This window comes from Anabrus simplex, chromosome 3 (genome assembly GCF_040414725.1).
Source record: "Anabrus simplex isolate iqAnaSimp1 chromosome 3, ASM4041472v1, whole genome shotgun sequence".
Classification (NCBI taxonomy): domain Eukaryota; kingdom Metazoa; phylum Arthropoda; class Insecta; order Orthoptera; family Tettigoniidae; genus Anabrus; species Anabrus simplex.
Genome location: NC_090267.1, coordinates 81,629,381 through 81,651,315, shown reverse-complemented (window position 1 = coordinate 81,651,315; position 21,935 = coordinate 81,629,381). Strand labels below are relative to the sequence as shown.

Below are 21,935 nucleotides of genomic sequence, written 5' to 3'. Positions count from 1 at the left end.
CCAACTATGGATGTGCTCAGTATTACTTCTGTATCAGAGGAGAAGGTAAAAAGAGTCATTAATGAAAAACTAAAACCCAAAAAAGCTGGCGGTCCAGATAACATCCCACCTTATATAATTAAGGATGTGCAGAAATACTGGTTCCACAGCTAACCTTCATTTTCAACCTTTCATTAAAGTCTTGCTTCCCTGAAAGGTGGAAGATATAAAAAAATTACACCAGTTCTGAAGGCAGGCGTTCACGGAAATATATCTAACTACCGCCCTGTTTCCATTATTGACGCCTTTGCAAAAGTATACAAACATATACTATATTTTAAGATCTATAATCACATTAAGGCAGGTATTTCAGAATTTCAGCATGGATTTTTACCTAATAGATCTGTTATTACAAATCTTGTAGGATTCACTCCGACACTGTATGATGTATTGGATTACAACAGAAGAACGAATGTTGTCTATACAGACTTCGAGAAAGCATTCGACAAGGTAGATCATAAAATTCTTGTCCAAAAAATGCACCAGTTTGGGTTCTTGAAACCACTGCTTTGAATGTTATGTACTTACCTGAAAGATTGACGTCAGTTTGTGTCTTCTAAAGGTGAAATCTCAGACAACTTCATTAGTTACTCCGGTGTTCCTCAAGGATCAAATTTGGGTCACCTTCTATTTTTAATTTTGATTAACGACTTGCCGAATAATCTTCGTCATGCTAGTTTTTTGCTGTTTGCTGACTATGTAAAACTATTTAAAGTTATACATAACAAGAAGGATGAGGATGAGCTACAGCAGGACATTGATCGTGTTGTACAATGGTGCGATATGAATCATATATCTTTTAATGTGAAGAAACGTAAATCATTAACTTTTACCAGAAAAAAGAAAGCTACAATTGCGGCGTACTATATAAGACACCGAACTAGAAACAGTTTCGGCAATAAGAGACTTAGGAGTAATAATTGATGAAGAATTAACATTCAACGCCCATATTACAAATATAACGAACGATGCCAACCATATGCTTGGGTTTATAATAAGGAGTTTTAAATTATTTACTCAATCATCGATTGTTATTCAGTTATTTATTAGCCTTGTTAGGAGTAAATTAGAATATGCTTCTGTAATTTGGGACCCGTGTTCTAAAGAACAAATACATACAGGGTGGCGCACGAATAGTTGACACATTTGAAAAACAAATATAAAATGCAACTTATGTACTATGTTGTTAAAATTTCGCGCACGCCTTCCCCGTTTCATGGAAATATCTGTAGAAGTGACACTGCTGCTTTGTCTCCAAATTCCTGCATTCCAGTGAGCTTTCTGCCATGGCAGACGACGGCCAACTCTCCGTTCTGCAGCGCGCCAAAACAGTTATCTGTTATTGCGAACAAAAATGTGCTATGGCAACACAAAAAAAATTCGTGCTGTATTTCAGACTAGGTGGGCACCAGCAAGGAACACCACCCTTCGCTTATACAGAAACTTTTGAAGGACAAGGCAGTGTGAAAGAAGAAAAGCGACAACGTGCACCAGCAGTTCAATCTCCTGAGGGTCGCCATGAAGCGCAGCCCAAACAAGTCAACACGGGGAGCTTCAAGAGAGAGTAAAATATCACGCCATTCAGTTCAAAGAATGTTACCCGGGTACCTTCAATTGTACCCGTACGAAATGTCTGTGCTACACAAGCTAACAGCTCTTCACAGGCAGAAGAGTTAGCAGTACACCTTATGAACTTAAGATAAAAGATGAAATACTGTTTAACACCTGGTTCTCTGATGAAGCCTGTGAATTCTTTTTATGGGGCTATTTGAAAAAAAACTTGTCTATGGAAATGCGTGCTCGGTTTGTGCAGCTCTCCAGTGAAATTCATGAAGACATGTGCCACAAAGTCGTCAGAAACATGCGTACTGGTCTCGAAGAGGTTATCCGCCGAAGTGGAGGCCACATTGAACATGTGATATTGTGAAATGTATTTCCAGGTTCCAAGCTGCCTGTGTATAAAATTTCATTAGTGTTCTGTGAAAAATAAAGTTGTTATTCCAAAATCAAATGTGTCAACTATTTGTGCGCTACCCTGTACTATTGAAGTTGTTCAAAACAAGTTCTTGCGGTATCTGTATTATAAAACAAATAAGACATTTTGCCCTTTTGATACATCAACGCGGTATTTAAGAAGTAACTTTAACCTCACCTCGTTGTGCAACAGAAGAATAATTATTTCTCTAAAAACGTTAAATAAAATCATAAGAAATAAATTTAATCTTATAGAACTGCTCAATTTTATCTCCTTTCATGTTCCACGAGCTGGAGCTCGCATGAACACAGTATTTCAAGTTCCAAGATCTAGAACATCTCATCACTTGAACTCGCCATTTATTAAAATGCTATGATTTTACAACACATTTGCTGCAGGAATAGACTTACTTTCAGAATCACACACTGTCATTAATACACATTTAAAGGCCTGTGTTTCTAATTTCTAATTTATTAATTCAGACTCCTTTTTTTCTATATAATAGGTGCTCTATAATGTATTCATTATTATAGTCACTCACTACTCTAGTTATATCCTTGTTTCAATTCCAGTATTTTTCATAGTGTAGAAGTAATCATTGCTGTACTCAGGGTTGTCCTTTTCTCTGTATGTGTGTTTTCAATTCATTCTTCTTCCTTGTCTTTATTGTCTTCAGCATTATTATTATGTATTATCTTTACTTACATGTATGCATTATAAGTACTGTTGTGTTAAGAAGGTACTGTATTGGGCCTACTGCCTGTGTACTTTCAAGAAGACAAATAAATAAATAAATAAATAAATAAATAACAAGTAGTTAGTTAATACTGAGTTAAAAATTTAACATCTTGTTAGGTTTCTTGCGTTTCATCAAACTTTTCCTGTGAAATGTTAACTAATCGACTGTTGATTCTCCCAACATTGCGAACTGCTGCGAATCAAGGAGGCAGTGGTATGAACAGGCTGTTTTTACAGCACGCTCCGATGCGCTTTTCTTTGAGTACAGCATGCAGCTGTTAAATATGGCGCGTGAAATGAAACGAAGTCCTAGTTCTAATTTTTCTTCCTTCGAAAAGGAGTTGTTAATTGAATTAGTTAGTAAATATAGATAAGTTATTGAGTGCAAGCGCACAGATGGTGTCATGAAGAGACTTTTAATTTTTATAAATTTATTTCATTAATTAAAGTTGGCACTTTCCGAGCCTATTTCCGATTGGTCGGATAATTTTGTATTGTTGAAAATGGTTATGCATGCAACAGTCCTGTCCGTCATAAAGTTGTGATATCGCATCATTAAGACATATCAAATGCAATCAAGTATTGAAGGCACCAAGTTCCTTTACTTCAAAATCAATCAAAAACATAATTGATGCCCAACAGCACAGCTCCCGATAACCTGAGATGTTCAATACAAGCAAGATCATTATTTTCCTTACTTTGTAGAGGAATGAAAGTCAGTTAAGCAAAGACCAAATATACAGTATGTTGACAGGACTTGGAGGTAGAAATCTCTGTAATACTTCAACGGGTAATGTTGTTAGCAGCAAGGAAGTTTAATCTCTCAGGCAAGCATTTAAATGACCTAACTTCTGTGCCCTAGGCAGTATTTAAATTACCGGGCAAGTTGGCCGTGCGGTTAGTTGCGCACCTGTGAGCTTGCGTCTGGGAGATAGTGGATTCGAATCTCACTGTCGGCAGCCCTGAAGATGGTTTTCCATGGTTTCCCATTTTCACACCAGGCAAATGCTGGGGCCGTACCTTAAGGCCACGGCCGCTTCCTTCCCTATCCCATTGTCGCTATAGGACCTATCTGTGTCGGTGCAACTTAAAGCACATAGCCAAAAGGAAAAAAAGTATTTAAATTGGCTAGCCAAGTGTGATTTTCTAGCACTTCATAAAATGTTACATACTTTAGGAACCAGGAAAGTTAATAATGAACAAATTTTCAGGGTCATTTACTAATGATGTCCTGAATGTCTCTGGGTATGAATAGTGGATGACTGGAGTTTAATTATCTTCAGAGCTTTTGGAGGGATGGACTCTTCTAGGCCATACCAACCTTTTCACAAGGTCAAAGATTCAAGTGTAATGTTTTGCAATGAGAGGTAGCCAGACTGAAGTTTTGTATTCATTGTTTGGAAAATACTTTGAATAACAGTCAGCTGTTCTCTTGCCAACAAAATGCTGGAATCTCATTCGGTTCAAATCGGCTCTGTTTCATAGTTTGCAGAAAGATTAGAAACTCCAGAAATGCATCCTTACTGAAATAACTTTCCCGAGTGGGTATCTGCACTATATTCAACAGATTGAGACCAAGCATAATCTTGTCACCTGTCAGGTCCTAACCCTCAACCTTGTTTTTCAGACATTCACCCGTAAGCATTGCTCAGCATATCTGTTAGTTTCCTCTATTATCATTTTATCACCTCTTCATGAAAGAGGAGTACAAACACATCTAAAACACCAAAAAAATCCTTCTGTGGCCCTGATTGCCCAGTAAAGATGGATTTTCTGCTCGTTATACACCCACTGAATGTCACTGTACGTAGATGTTACATCGACACGATCCACTTATTTTTCTTCAAGAAGGTAAAACAACTTCTTGAACACAACCTATGTCACTTTCTGCACAATCAGAATTACTAATGAGACTGCTTACACTACTTGGTTCCTCTCCTAATGGAGAACATTCCATTTCTGAACCTGAAAGGCTATGTGAAAGCCAATTGTTACTTCCCTTGACAATATTCACCTCCGTTATGAAATAATTAAAACTATTACCAGTTACAATTTTTATTAATTTGTGTTCTACAGTGTGTTTCAGAGTTCATACTCTATCATCAGGTGATGAAATGGTGAAATTTAATCATTGCTCTATTTGACACCTTTCATTGATGTCTAAGGACTTTGTGCATTATGAATTTTATTACAACTATGTTGGGTCACCTATCGGTGTGTCTCTCAGAAATATACAGTTGTTGCTAAAGCAATATTATCTTCAGTTTTATCATTGAGTATGTGTTGATCTATTAATTAATGTCTGTAAATTTCTAGAGTTTCTGAAGTGTTTATTTTTACCTCTTTTGGATGTATGTGTAAAATGGCAGTGAATTTTGTATACAGTATTTTATACTTTGTGATCTTTGTCTTGTAGTTGTGCAGCAGCTGCTGATTTTTCATGCTTATGTAGCTGAAATGCCACCAGGTGTTCTTGAAATGTAATATTAAATCCTCTTCCAATTTGTCCAGTGAAAAAGGATTCAGTTTTCACAGGTGATTTTATATACACCAGCCTGTTTGAATTTATCTGATGTATTGACTGTGTGTGGTAGAATCAGACCAAGGTTGTTTTTAGTTTAGAAGTTGAACATATTTTGCTTCTCGAAGGCTCTGACTTTTTGGTATGATGAATTTCTATTAAATGGTATGCTGTGATTCTCCAAGTCTTGTTTTAGGCATTTGCTTTTCTGCAGTGGTTTTTCTGTTTCCTTGAAGTTTCTGAGTATTTTATGTACTGTATGTGGATTGTGTCCATTTTTTGTGGTCGTTGGCTTTATGAATTGAATACCGGTATCTACATTAAAACATGGTTATGTTTAATATTCATCTCTCTCTTTTGACTATAAGTTTAAATTCTTAGTACAGATGGCAGTCAAGATCAAGATGCATAGGGATCAATAGTTTTTATTTTGTCTCATCAGAGGGTATAAGGCAAATTATTCCTTACTTCAGGGAATTCAAGGCAGTATTATCGGACCTTTATGTTTTCTTATATATATAAACGATATGAGTAAAGGAGTGGAATCGGAGGTAAGGCTTTTTGCGGATGATGTTATTCTCTAAAGAGTGATAAATAACAAATAATAAAAAATAATAAATAAAAAAATAATAAATAATAATAAAAATAATAAATAAATAATAATAAATAAGTTACAAGATTGTGAGCAACTGCAACGTGACCTCGAAAATGTTGTGAGATGGACAGCAGGCAATGGTATGTTGATAAACGGGGTTAAAAGTCAGGTTGTGAGTTTCACAAATAGGAAAAGTCCTCGCAGTTTTAATTACTGCGTTGATGGGGTGAAAGTTCCTATTGGGGATCATTGTAAGTATCTAGGTGTTAATATAAGGAAAGATCTTCATTGGGGTAATCACATAAATGGGATTGTAAATAAAGGGTACAGATCTCTGCACATGGTTATGAGGGTGTTCAGGGGTTGTAGTAAGGATGTAAAGGAGAGGGCATATAAGTCTCTGGTAAGACCCCAACTAGAGTATGGTTCCAGTGTATGGGACCCTCACCAGGATTACCTGATTCAAGAACTGGAAAAAATCCAAAGAAAAGCAGCTCGATTTGTTCTGGGTGATTTCCGACAAAAGAGTAGCGTTACAAAAATGTTGCAATGTTTGGGTTGGGAAGAATTGAGAGAAAGAAGAAGAGCAGCTCGACTAAGTTGTATGTTCCGAGCTGTCAGCGGAGAGATGGCGTGGAATGACATTAGTAGACGAATAAGTTTGAATGGCGTTTATAAAAGTAGGAAAGATCACAATATGAAGATAAAGTTGGAATTCAAGAGGACAAACTGGGGCAAATATTCATTTATAGGAAGGGGAGTTAGGGATTGGAATAACTTACCAAGGGAGATGTTCAATAATTTTCCAATTTCTTTGAAATCATTTAGGAAAAGGCTAGGAAAGCAACAGATAGGGAATCTTGCCACCTGGGCGACTGCCCTAAATGCAGATCGGTATTGATTGATTGATTGATTGATTGATTGATTGATTGATTGATTGATTGATTGATGCATAAAGTGACAAGTTTCTGGAATATTTGCTGTGATATACAAGTGGTCGGGAAGATCAAAGCTTCTAGAACTCAGTGGTGTAAAAGTTTTCAGGAACTCTTCATAGATGCCGTACAAATGCTCTTTTGACGTAGTACTGTGTGATGCATGCATATATAAGTTAATCCTAGCTATTTAAGCACTCAGGCTGATTCTACATGTATGCTCACACTTAATAGCCACTGCAGCGCTGCAACTTTGGAGAAAGATGCAGGCTTGGATATTGAGGTTTCTTGTTGAAACTAGGAGGAGGAATTGGCCAGGAAAATAAGTGGGGTGTTGTGTGACAGGAATGTGAGCACCAGATTGAAAGGAAATTTGTACAAGACAGTGGTAAGACCAGCAGTAATGTACAGCGCTGAGACATGGGGAAGTTAAGGGAGATCAGGAATGAAGGGGATCTAATGAGGTGAGTAAGGCTCTGGTCATGGGCAGTTCTGTTATTAGGCATGTGTGGTAAGGGTGTGTGGAGGAAAGGGAAGTAGGGTAGAGTGTTATCTAGGAAATAAGGCAGAATGTGAGGAAAGTAGAAGGGAAGGAGGAGGGTAAGGAGAAAGTGGTAATTTTCCTCGCTGGTACCAGCAACATAAGGCAAGTAGGAAGAGGTACTAAATACGGTAGTTGGGATCTATTGGATCTGGTTATGACAGCATGAAAGAAGTTTAAAGGAGCAGAGATTCAGGGAAACAGGGTTAACTAGGGAGCAGTGATGAGAGTACGGGAAGTTGGGAGCCCACCCTCCCAAGTATTACATAAAATTGTTACTGTAGAAGTATGGTAAATAAAGGAATCAAATTTGAAAGATCCAGGAAATTAGACTCATGTGATTTGCCATGAAGAGCACAGACCAAAAAATTATGTAGGGAAAGAGTATAGGCTCCGTGTGCACAGCAATGTGCTGCTGCGGCTGGATATTATGAGAACTACTTAGAAGCATGTTGATCAACAATTGATCGTAAGGAGATTGAGTGCATGCAATGTTTACATGCATTCCATCATTTTATAGAGTTATCTTCAGATTATTACCTTTCAAAGCCATAACGTTCTGGCAGAACTATGTGCTTACTGTGGGCTGCATTGATAGATAGTGTAATAGTAACATAATAGTAGGCACACTATTGTATTTTATAACCATAGTTTTAATGATAGCCAGTATTACATACATACATTATCATTATAGACAGTTATGACTTTCAGCGTTCAATCTGCAAGCCTCTGTGAATTTACTAAACGTCGCCACAATCCTCTCTTTGCAACTAGTGCTGTGGCCTCATTTAGTTCTATACCTCGTATCTTTAAATCGTTAGAAACTGAGTCTAACCATCGTCGTCTTGGTCTACCTCTGCTTCTCTTACCCTCCATGAGAGTCCATTATTCTTCTGGGTAACCTATCCTCCTCCATTCGCCTCACATGACCCCACCACCAAAGCCGGTTTATGCGTACAGCTTCATCCATCAAGTTCATTCCTAAATTAGTCTTTATCTCCTCATTCCAAGTATCCTCCTGCCATTGTTCCCACCTGTTTGTACCAGCAATCATTCTCACTGCTTTCATGTCTGTTACTTCTAACTTATGAATAAGATATCCTGAGTCCACCCAGCTTTCGCTCCTGTAAAGCAAAGTTGGTCTGAAAACAGACCTATGTAAAGATAGTTTCATCTGGGATCTGACTTCCTTCTTACAGAATACTGCTGATCGCAGCTGTGAGCTCACTGCATTAGCTTTACTACACCTTGATTCAATCTCACTTACTATATTACCATCCTGGGAGAACACACAACCTAAATACTTGAAATTGACCTGTTCTAGCTTTGTATCACCAATCTGACATTCAATTCTGTTGAATTTCTTACCTACTGACATCAATTTAGTCTTCGAGAGGCTAATTTTCATACCATACTCATTGCACCTATTTTCAAGTTCGAGGATATTAGACTGCAGGCTTTCAGCACAATCTGCCATTAAGACCAAGTCGTCAGCATAGGCCAGACTGCTTACTACATTTCTACCTAACTGAATCCGTCCCTGCCATTTTATACCTTTCAGCAGATGATCCATGTAAACTACGAACAGCAAAGGTGGATGATTACAGCCTTGTCTAACCCCTGTAAGTACCCTGAACCAAGAACTCATTCTGCCATCAATTCTCACTGAACAAATAGGAACTTTGAAGCTTCCACCTAATCAGTACATATATTGTATATATATTACTGTTCTACAGTACCAGTTTCGACCTTGTGAAGGTCATCTTCAGCTGACAATTATAACATACAATTAAAACATCACAATGAGAATGTCACATGGTATGGGTGAAAACATAGTCATTACAATTGTTCTAGTTTAAATCATCGTCTACAATAACTGATATAATAATTAAAAACTTAACATTACTATATGTACATGAATGATGTATGTTAAAATACATTTTCTTAAATTATAAAGGTGTCGCATAGTATGGATAAAAACGTTATCAATTTGCAAATGTTTTTCGTCTTATCTTCGTGTACGTTAATCAGTATGAGAATTAAAACTTTGCACTACTATTATGTGCACAGGTGATATATGTTGAATGTACAATATTCTTGAATTGTGAAGTTTCCGCTGTTCCACATTAAAACTTATGGCTGTACTTCAAAATGTTTTATTCATCTAGCCATAAGTTTTAATGTGGAACAGTGGACACTTGACAATTCAAGAATATTGTATATTCAACATATATCACCTGTGCACATAATAGTAGTGCAAAGTTTTAACTCTCATACCGATTAACGTAGACGAAGATAAGACAAAAAACATTTGCAAATTGATAACGTTTCTATCCATACTATGTGACACCTTTATAATTTAAGGAAACGTATTTTAACATATATCATTCATGTACATATAGTAATAAGTTTTTAATTATTATATCAGTTATTGTAGACGATTATTTAAACTAGAACAATTGTAATGACTGTTTTCATCCATACCATGTGACATTCTTACTGTGATGTTTTAATTGTATGTTATGATTGTCAGCTGAAGATGACCTTCACAAGGTCGAAACCTGTACTGTAAAAGAATGATATATATAAAATATATGTATTGATTAGGTGGAAGCTTCAAACCTTCATATTTGTGAATATAATCAATAAGGAAATGAAACTTATAGATTATGATAATTCTCACTGAAGCCCAATTGTCGACATAAATGCCTTTGATGGATTTTAATACCGGGCGAGTTGGCCGTGCGCGTAGAGGCGCGCGGCTGTGAGCTTGCATCCGGGAGATAGTAGGTTCGAATCCCACTATCGGCAGCCCTGAAGATGGTTTTCCGTGGTTTCCCATTTTTACACCAGGCAAATGCTGGGGCTGTACCTTAATTAAGGCCACGGCCGCTTCCTTCAAACTCCTAGGCCTTTCCTATCCCATTAACGCCATAAGACCTATCTGTGTCAGTGCGACGTAAAGCCCCTAGGAAAAAAAATGATTTTGATAATCTACCTTTAATTCCATAGTACCCCAGTATAGCGAACATCTTTTCCCTCGGTACCCTGTCATATGCTTTCTCTAGATCTACGAAACATAAACACAACTGCCTATTCTTCTCGTAGCATTTTTCAATTACCTGGCGCATACTGAAAATTTGATCCTGATCGCTTCTCTGTGGTCTGAAACCACACTGGTTTTCATCCAACTTCCTCTCAACGACTGATTGCACCCTCCCTTCCAAGATGCCAGAGAATACTTTGCCTGGTATACTAATCAATGAGATACCTTCATGGTTGTTGCAATCCTTCCTGTTCCCTTGCTTATTGATACGTGCAATTACTGCTTTCATCCAATCTGTAGGTACCTTACCAACACTCCATGCTAATCTTACTACTCTATGAAGCCATTTCATCCCTGCCTTTCCACTATGCTTCACCATTTCAGGTCTAATTTCATCTATTCCTGCTGCTTTATGACAGTGGAGTTTATTTACCACCCTTTCCACTTCCTCAAGCTTGATTTCATCATCATCATCATTTTCCTCCTCCCCATGAGCTTGGCTGTTCGCATCATCACCAGGATGATTTCCTTTTACATTGTGATGATGTTCAAAATATTCCCTCCACCTCTCCGGTGATTCCCTGGGATCTATTATGAGTTCACGTGAATTACTCAAAACGCTGTTCATTTCTTTTTTCCCCTCCCTTCCTAAGATTCTCTATTACTGTCCAGAAAGGTTTCCTTGCTGCTTGACCTAGCCTTTCTAGGTTATTACCAAAATCTTCCCACGACTTTCTTTTGGATTCAACAACTATTTGTTTCGCTCTGTTTCTTTCATGTATGTACACATCCCTGTCTGCCTTGTTTGGAGCCATTTCTCATAAGCCTTCTTTTTACGTTTACAAGCTGCTCTCACTTCACCATTCCACCAAGATGTTTGCCTTTTCCCATCTTTACACACAGTTGTTCTTAGGCATTCCCTTGCTGTTTCTACTACAGCATTCCTGTGTGCCATCCATTCTCTTTCTATATCCTGAACCTGCTTACTGTCTTCTATTCGAAACTTCTCACTAATCATATCCATGTACTTCTAATTTCCTCGTGCTGGAGATTTTCTACCCTTATTCTTTTGCAGACAGATTTCACTTTCTCTATCCTAGGCCTAGAGATACTTAGTTCACTACATATCAGATAGTGGTCTGTATCATGGAAAAATCCCCAGAAAACTTGTACATTCCTAACAAATTTCCTGAATTCGAAGTCTGTTAAGATATAGTCTATTACGGATCTGGTACCCCTAGCCTCCCATGTGTAGCAGTGAATAACCTTATGCTTGAGGAATGTATTCATAACTGCTAAACCCATACTAGCACAGAAGTCCAGCAAATGCTTTCCATTCCCATTAGCTTCCATATCTTCCCCACATTTACCAATCACCCTTTCGTATCCTTCAGTTCTATTCCCAACTCTCGCATTGAAATCGCCCATTAGCACTTTTCTGTCCTTGCTGTTGACCCTGACCACGATGTCATTCAATGCTTCATGAAACTTGTCAACTTCATCCTCATCTGCACCCTCACATGGTGAATACACCGAGACAGTTCTCGTCCTAATTCCTCCAACTGACAAATCTACCCACATCCGCTTATTTACGTGCCTAACAGAAACTGTGCAGTGGTATTTCTGATAAACAGCCCTACCCCATACTTTGCTCTTCCATTTCTAACACGCGTCAAGTACTTATAATCTATCTCTTCCTCGTTATCTCCCCGTAACCGAATATCACTTACTCCTAGCACATCCAGATGCTTCCTCTTAGCTGACTCAGCTAGTTCTACTTTCTTACTTCTATAAGCTCCATTAATATTGATAGCTCCCCATCGAATTCCATTTTGTTTGCCAAGTTGTTTCCTAGGAGTCCCTCGCCTGTCAAATGGGAGTGGGAATCCATTACTCCCATAGGTCCGGGGCTTACTTAAAATGTTCTGTGCTCGATAAATTCATGAAGCAGGATGCTACCCTACTTAACCTAGTCCAAGTGAGGATTTCTCCTCTAACGGGTTATGGACCACCGGTGAATGGTATAGTCCTAGCCGCCTGAGCACAAGGAGGGCCATGACTCAGAATATGTCAGAGATGCCCACTCCCATTCCATAGCAATTGGTATCCCGACTCTCAAGGCCACTCAGCCATTGCCCATAGTTCACAAACTTCTGGCGTACTTGAATATAGAGCAACATGTGAAATTTTATACTATTCAGTCATGACCTCACGAAATAAATTTTAAGATGTGTTACACAAATATAATTACAGAAATAGGCGTACATTACACAGTATTAATACCGTATTTTACAAATGTGTAATAATTCATAAATTTATGTCCTTGTCCCGAGGTGGTGCAATTCTTTTCAGGCACACTGCTAATGTAAATGAGCTGAGTGTACAGTTTTAATCAGATAATATCCGGCTCCATGGCTAAATGGTTAGCGTGCTGGCCTTTAGTCCAGAGGGTCCCGGGTTCAGTTCACGGCTGGCTCGGGAATTTTAAACCTTCATTGGTTAATTCCAATGGATCGGGGCTGGGTGTGTGTGCCATCTTCAGCATTAGAATTCATCCTAGGTAGGACCCCGTCCTATAAACGGACAGGTTGCTTATGCGGCGTCAACTCGAAAGACCTGCATCCCTGTTCGGAGACCACACAACATTATTACCACATAACAGCTCTGATGCCAATTTTACATTTCTGACAATATCGCGAATCAAACCAGGGGCCCGAGGATGGCGGGTAATAGCATTAACCATGACTCTACGGAGGTGGAGTTGATCATTGGTACTGTAAAGACAAATATAACTAATAATTCATTGGCAACTTTAAGTGATTCTGATTTTCTTTCTCATGCAACGTTTTTGATAATGTACATGCGTTTTCAAAATTAGGAATTTCAATTCGTTCAACATCAAGCCTCTGCCTTTTTATCAGTAAAAGTTCTTCTAATCTGTTCCCCGTGTTAAATTTATCTTTTCCCATGTTTGAGATGCGAAGACAAGACCAGCACAGAGTGGATTAGTTCTAAGTGAACTGCATAATTAACAGCTAAAATACTGATACTGATACTTTATTATTTTTCTCTAGATCTACAGTAACATTTACCCATTTGATCGGTTAAATGAGAAAAATAACAATGTCCAGCCTATGCCAATATTCACTCTTTCAAACTCCACATACTGTACAGAAAAGGAAAAGAAAAAAATAATAATACTAAAAATAATAATATGAAGAATAATGAAATGTACCCCTTGGACATGCCATGAAATTCCTCGGATACTCCGGAAACGTACCCCCCAAAGTGAGGATTACCACGGCAGTCATCCTCGGCCCTTTCGTGCCACGTCCAGCGTCTCCCCTGAATATTTCTATTGTCTTTCCAGAATGTGCAGTTTAAATCAAATATAATTAAAGACAAATAAAGTTGAAATAAAATAAGCGGCATTAAGAATGTCAAAGACCTTCATGCCCCTCTTGATTAGACACGCAAACCCTTGCACATTCCATTCCTCTTACCTTTTTACTTGACCCACTCGGGGTTGCTGAGTCCAGACTTACGTTACATCACCAGTCGGCTATGTGTACCTCATCATAATGTCCTCGCTACACTTACATTCTGCCATTATGTATTCTGCTCACGTTGCAACTTTATCCTTGTACTAGTTATCTGTTCCTGCACATCATATTCAACCATGCTTAATCAGTTTATATACCAAGCCATATTCCACATTAAATTTGCCATCACGTCCAAAATTTACAAACATCACTTCTCAATTTTGATCCCTCTCAACACTTACATTCTGCCATTACATATACCACCACTTCTCCACCTCTACATTTCAGCAATAAATAAACATTCTTCATTACCAACGGAAAAACTCCAACTCTGCAATAATTCACTTACACTTAACATTCCCAATCAACTCTAAATTATCTTACTATATACCACTTGCAACTTACTCCATAATTACCCTATACCTATTATACCAACACATACCACCATCACCATCAAGTTCACTATACAGACACACCAATTACAACTTCAGCTCCACCTCATAAAACACCTCAAGACAATTATTCAAACAAACACCACTTCTCAGTTCTCATCCCTCTCCACACTTAAATTCTGCCATTACATATACCACCAATTCTCACATTCTGCCATTACATATACTACCACTTCTCCATCTCCACATTTCAGCAATAAATAACCACACTTCATTACCTACATATTCAACCATGCTTAATCAATTTAAATACCAAGCCATCTTCCACATTAAATTTGCCATCACGTCCACCAAACCGAAATTTACAAACGAACACCACTTCTCAACTCTTGTCCCTCTCAATACTTACATTCTTCCATTACAGATACCACCACTTTTCCATCTCCACATTCAGCAATAAATACACACACACTTCATTACCTACCGAAAACTCCATCCAATTCCGCCAGTTAAATTCTGCCATTAAATTGTCATCACGTCCACCAAACCAAAATTTACATTTACTACAACTACTTAATAACATTATTAGTGATTTTACTTCTTGTTACAATACCATCCTTCCGTTTTATTCCCCATAGTTCACTTAAGCTCTTGTCCCTTCCAAAGCTGCCCCTGCTTCCTCTGCTCAAACATTCTTCTGTCCTCTTCCTGGGTACCTCTGCATTATCCTTTTCGCTCTGCACCTTCATACATTGCATTCTCTTCTCTGACTTTCTTCTTCACTTGCTGTGCCCATAGCTGCATCCCTAAGCCTACTATTAGCGCTTACTCTTTCACTAAGCTCCAGTCTCTGTCCACCTTCATTCCACTTCCTATTGTCCTTGTTATCTTCTGTATCACTATCTTTCACTTGCCTATCATCACCGCTATTCACTACACTTCTCTCTTTTTCATCTTGTTTTATCTTCGTTTCTAGGTCCATCAATCTATTCACAGACCAGGTTCTGCTCCAGTTGCTGCTTGACACCACTAGATCTTGTCCTCTGATAATTGCTCTCAACCCTTGTAGTCTAGCACGTATCATATGTTTTTTCAAAATTTTTTCATTCCTGATCGCTTCAGCTCCTACGTCCCTCTTGATCCATATTTTTCCCCTCTGCATATTACCCGCATTTCCAACCACAATATCTGTCATCAATGTAGAAAACAGTTGTACCTTGATAGGCCTGTTGCCTTTAATTCTTCCCACTCTTTGCACATCGTCTATAACTACTTGACTAAAATTAACTTTCATTTTTTCCTGAATTAGGTCCACTACTTTATAAATTGTAAGCACTTTGTCCTCACTCTTCTCCTCAGGTACACCATATATAAACAGGCATTTCTTCCTTCGATTTAGTGTTGGCTTCCACTTCTTCTTTCAGTTTCAGCGTCTCCTCTTCTAAGCGACCTATTCTCTCCCTTAATGCTGCAACTTCTTCAGTATTTTTTCTCACTTGCGATGTTGTGTCGTCTGTCCTTTCTCGGAACCATCCCTTCATTTTTTTTCAAATTCCATCGTTTGCTCTTGAATCATATTTTTGAGTTGCTCAAAGGGGCGGACTTCTGCGACCACCTCTTTTACAATTCTTCTAATTGCTTCCATGTCTTCCCGGCTCATATTTCCGCTGGAAGCCGGACCTGGGTTCAGCTCGACCCCTCCCCCAATCCATAGCAATATTATTGTCACCGCCGCTGCTAGCATTAATTTTCCTTTCGTTTCCATTTCCTTATTACGCCCTCCTGGTTTCACTTCTTTCTTTTTTTCTTCCCTGCCATCCTCCTATGGTCGCTCTGTATTGTTCCACACCAATCATTGCCAGCAAACTCCTCACTACCTTCCTGCACTCAGCACCTGCACTCCCTTCTCCCACTCCTGGGACCTCCCACTCCGTACGTCTGCACTCGTCAGTGGCTTAGGCTGAACTGTAACAGCTAAAATATGTTTACATTTCTCTCACGGAAGGTATTCACGGGAACGATTAATCACCTCCCTAGCAACATTAACCTACGCTAACATGATATTTTATTAGAAATAGGCCAGAACGATTTTTATTCTGAAGAGTGTGATGTTGAATGGGTACGTGAACATTAATCTCATCACCACTATTGATACATACATCACTACGTTGCCTCTATCGTGAAATGGTAGGGTATAGAGTGAACCGATGTTTCTCTAATCACATTAGCAATTATTACTCTTTTTATTTCGTGCAAATTGTTTATTTGTAAATATGACCACTTTCTGCAAGATTGGAAGAGTTAGGCCGATATCTGTATATAAAACACTCTGTAGTCCCACACACCATGCAACTACAGCAGATTGCACAGTGATACACATTAACTTACAGTATTCACCTTTCGCAGCGCAGCAGTACATTTCTCCAATTAACGCACGGAGTCTGTGGGGGCTAAAGGTGCAGGGAGAGGACTGGCAGTTCTAAGCTAGGCTGGGCAGATAAAATAGCAGAAGATTAGAGGACACCAGACAAAAGAAGCTCTGAATAGGGAGGAGTGGTGGAAAAGAATAAAGGAAGGAAAATGCTGATTCCATAAAGAATAAGAAAAGTTTTTCCATTCTATCTGCTGTGTAGGTGCTAGGCTCTCCTTTTGCCTAACGGTATCTTTTACATATTTCAGCCGTCGGCTTCTACATTGTTGGCTGTGCTGCTTGCAAGTCTTAAGAACAGTGAGGGGTGATCTGCCCCTTTTCAGAGACAGAGTATGTCATGCTCATTTCCCATGTGATGACTTCTGCCTTGGGCGAGTTAATCCTTCCTCATGTGTTCAAAGAGAATACTTAATATTGTGCAGTGATTAAATTCACTTTGGTAGATGGTGTATTCCATTTTAATGAGCAGAAATTTTTCATGTTGGTGTGCAAAGGAATTGTAATTACTATTTCAAATCCTTAATGTTGATATAGTATTCTGTTTCCCATTTTCCTCTCGTGTGAAAGGAATAAATATTCTTGATATGTCTTTGGACACTTCTGGTGCATATGCTAAATAAATAATTAAACACAAAAATAAAATGAGGTCATACAATTCATTTGAAAGAAAAACAACTTTGTTCTGTTGAAATGTCTTCCTGTTTCTCATTTCATTCAGATATAATGCTTTTGTCTGTTTTTCAGGATCAACATGAGTCTGCAGTGGACCTTAATTGCAGTATTTCTATATGCAGAAATTGTTGTGGTACTACTACTTGTTTTGCCTGTTGCATCACCTCAGAGATGGCAAAAGGTTTTCAAATCTCGATTTTTGCAAACTATAGCCAATCAGGCTTCCATATATTTTCTTGTGCTGTTGGCTATTCTTGTGCTTTTCTTCTTGGATGCCATCCGAGAAATGAGAAAGTACTCCAACCCTGAAGAGTCAGTTCATCAACATCTGGATGCAGAGATGCAAGTTCACATGAGATTGTTCCGTGCCCAGCGAAACTTTTACATATCGGGATTTGCCCTGTTCCTGTCGCTTGTTATTCGGCGTCTCGTTATCTTGATTTCTTCACAGGCCACATTGTTGGCACAAAGTGAGGCAGCTCTGAAGCAAGCCAAGTCTGCCTCCAACACTGCTCGTAGCTTGATGGCTCAGAACCAAAGCAGTGCTGCCCAGAACTCGTCAAACGAAGCCCATGACCGAGAAGTGACTCGATTGAAGGAGGAGGTGGCAAAGCTGGAAAAGGCTCTGGAACGAGAAATGAAGGACCGCATTGCAATGAAGAACCAGGCTGAATCCCTGTCTAAAGAATATGATAGGCTAGCTGAAGAATTTTTGAAGAAAGAAGGAGCTAGTGTTTCAGCTGAATCCAAGAAAGATGAGTGAATAAACTCTTGAGACACTGGCATAATGTATTATACTTAAGACTGCTCTATGTAATCTAGTCCTTGAATTTTGCATTATTTGAAGATATAGCTTATTTAATTTTATTATTTGGGATTTCATTACTAACTTTTGCTGTGAAATATTGTGATCATTGGACATTCTGATTATGTACCTTTCTGTGTGTTATTTTCATTGTATTATGACAGTTGCCTAATAAAAGTTTTTTTTGGTAAGTGTTGCTTATTTTGTGTTCTGAATTTGGTAGGAAAGCCTGGGTCCTTGTATGTTGAATAATGGTTTGTTTATTTTGGAATTACATTATTGTCGTCATAAACTCTATTAAAATAAAAATAAAAGCCATTTTTAAAAAAAGTTAATGTAATACAGTATGCAGAAAAACAAACACTGTAATAATTGCTCATCTGTTCAGGTTTCCATTGCAACAAAGTATTTATTTATTATATACCTGTAGTAGTACCCAGCTCTGCTCGGGCACTTTCTTTAAATGTTTAATTTTAAGATTTGCATTAACTGTTTGAAGTGGTGGGGTTTTTTTTGTGACGTTGACTGATACTTTACAAACTTCTTTGTAAATTAAGAGTTATTGTTGTGTATTTAAATTGGTAAGTTTTAGTTTGTGATTATAATTTTGCCTACAACTATTTCATTGTGGCAGCCTAGATTATCAGGGAAGTAGCTGATCTTTTCACACAAATAATGGAAGTAATTTATAACTATATGTATTACTGCCCTGCACTATACATATGATGTACAGTACACGATTCCTGAAAACTGTTGGCTCAACACAAATATCGCTCGTTATGTTCACCCTTTCTCAACCTCCATGCTGATAGACGCTCAACTTGGACTTAAACAGTGTCACAATTCATCTCGCCAACCCCAAAAACCATGGATTCGACACTATTATCGGTCATTTTCGCTTACATGTTGCACATCAACCCCACCCTGGGGGTGCTAGTGGTGTCTTACTCCCCCAGTCTTTTTTCCAGATAGTAAATCATGTGTGTACTAAATTTGGTTGAGAACTAGGCAGGAACATACATCCATAATCTCGGCCATTTCGGTAATACTTTTTCATCTCTTCTCAACCCTAGTTCCTGTGGGGACTAAACTTAGACTTAAACGACATCCGGAGTATCACTTCCTCTCAGCAACGCAGAAAACAATGGATTCGACATTAACATTGGTCGTTTTAGATTATTTTTACACGTCACCCCTCCTGACCCCCTCCCCATGGAATGCTAGGTGTGTACTACCCACACAATATTTTTTTCCAGTCATATGTGTACCAAGTTCGGTTAGGGGGTATACTGGAACATACTAGTGGTGTTTCCTTGGCCAGAAATCCAGGTGTTGTTATAGATGAATTAAATAGATTAAATATAAACCTGCACATTTTGCCCCCCATGAATTGATGTCCGGCTCTGTGGCTAAATGGTTAGCATGCTGGCCTTGGGCCACAGGGGTCCCGGGTTCGATTCCCGGCAGGGTCGGGAATTTTAACCTTAAATGGTTAATTTTGCTGGCACGGGGGCTAGGTGTATGTGTCATCTTCATCATCATTTCATTCTCATCACGACGCGCAGGTCACCTACGGGAGTCAAATAGACAGACCTGCATTTGGCGAGCCAAACTTGTCCTCGGACACTTCCAGCACTAAAACCCATATGCCATTTCATTTTTTCAAAGAATTGATGTAATAGAAAGGCATGGAGAAAAAAATAGAGAATGTCTGCAGAGAATTAAGATTTTCTTTCAAAGGTGAAATACGTACTCCAGCCATTTCAGTCACTTCACCAATATAAAATGTTATATACTGTAATAATATATTATTGCAAAAATGAGGTACAGAACATTAACAAACCACCATCGGCAACCTTGAAAATGGCTTGGCATGGTTGGCCACTGTCGATGACATTTCTTTTTTGTTTTTCACTATAAGAAAGTGATGAAAACTAGTGTTCAATCATTGTTTTACTATGCTTTCACTACCCAGCCATAGACACCCAAGAGAGTTTTGGTTTACTCGGTCTGCCATCTAGTAGGCCTACAGTAAAGCGGAACGTTAAAATTGACAAGCAGACAGCCGATGTCGTCAAATTGGAATGTCTGCACACGGTAGTTGAGGCCATACGATGATGATTATTATTATTATTATTATTATTATTATTATTATTATTATTATTATTATTATTATTATTATTATTACCCATATTAAAACATTCAAACCTCAGACTTGATTGTGTAAGCAATAATACACTCGCACAAAACTCAAAAGCAAAAATCAACACAAGCATTGGAAAGTGAAACAACGCCTTGATCAGGTTTAGAAAGCATAGGGCAAGTGTACGTATGCGCGATTCCAGGGAGTAAAGCTGCCAAGTCGGAAACAGAACAAACACCTTGGCAACGTGGCAGGCTCTTCCAGATGGTGCTGAGAGTAACTACAGTATATGGAGCGGAACAAACGATGACGAAAGGAAAACATACTATAATGTAACATTACATATAAACAAATAAAATAATTTATTATTTTTCTTTTGATTTTATTTGAGCATTGACACACAACTTACACGCCTTGAGGAAACACGATTGGAACATACATAATCTCGGTCATTTTGGACATTCTCTTTCAACACTTCTCAACTATGACATCCATCCAGAGTATCACAGTTAAGCTCAGTGGCCCCGAAAACTATTGATTCGACACTGATATCGGTAGTATTCCATAATTTTTTTATTTCACTCCCATATAGTAAGTCTTATACGGGGCTTTTTTTTCTGCTGGTATGCATACCAGTAGACTTTAGATTGTAAAAATCGTGGTGAAGATTTGGATTTATTGCTTAAAAGCTTGTCTCCACTTAGGTGCTGCCATCATCACTTGATGTCGAATTATGGGGTCAGGAAGTGTTGATAGATTAACTCTCATCTTATCAAAAACTATTATCAATCCAGTTTGATAACACTTCTGTCGCATCCCAGAGTCAAACTCGGGACAGAAAAGGAGATGTCAGGTCTCTGAAGTCAAACACAGGACAGCTATTCTCTCCGAGAATCAAACCTATGAGTAGGAATGTAGGAGGAATAGTGTTTGAGTTAATATAGGTAATAGAATTAATATATATGAGAGTATAAAAAGGACCATAAGAGATAAACAGGGGCCTTTTGCCAGCCATCTTCTGTCTAGAGAGCACCGCCTCGAATCTCTGCCTGTTGAGGGGAGATTACATCTTCATTATTAACATTCATAAGTCCAGTATTGAACTCGGTCATTAAAGGAGGCTTGTACATGGCCTAAGAAGAGCTTTGTGGTTCTTCACTGCGGGTTACACCATAAATCATTCTTCGACTGTATATATTGTAATTGTTGTTTGAGTCATGAGTCCATATACTGGTTTGATTGTAATTAGCCAGCATTAAATATTTTGGGTGAGAACCTACAGTACTTTTTTACACGTAGGTGACTTATCCAGACCCACAGCACCATCCCTCACCGCTCGGGGAGCCAACTGACAACATTCTCCTTAAAAGGTCGTGGGATCCATTCCAGGTCACAACACTACTCTTTCGACTGTATGTGCTTACCGCTTAAAATTAGGAACTTCCTTCATGTGATCAGCTTCCCTTCACTTCCTGCTCATTTAACTTTGTTGATTTGTGTGCTGTGGTTGCATCTGTTCTGTATTCTGTACATGAATTGGTTTGTTTCCTATAGTCTTTA

At 38.5% G+C, this 21,935-nt stretch overlaps 1 protein-coding gene across 3 annotated transcripts in view; it reads left to right on the top strand.

The window, feature by feature from the left end:
- The window catches only part of LOC136865995 (B-cell receptor-associated protein 31), a 42,198-nt gene extending 23,775 nt beyond the window's left edge, over window positions 1-18,423 (top strand). For all 3 annotated transcript variants that reach the window (XM_067142596.2, XM_067142597.2, XM_067142598.2), the window contains exon 3: window positions 17,500-18,423. In XM_067142596.2, the coding sequence (XP_066998697.1) occupies window positions 17,507-18,190 (684 nt within the window). In that variant the 5' untranslated portion in view covers window positions 17,500-17,506 and the 3' untranslated portion in view covers window positions 18,191-18,423. The remainder of the gene's footprint in view (window positions 1-17,499) is intronic.
- Window positions 18,424-21,935: the final 3,512 nt, after the last annotated feature.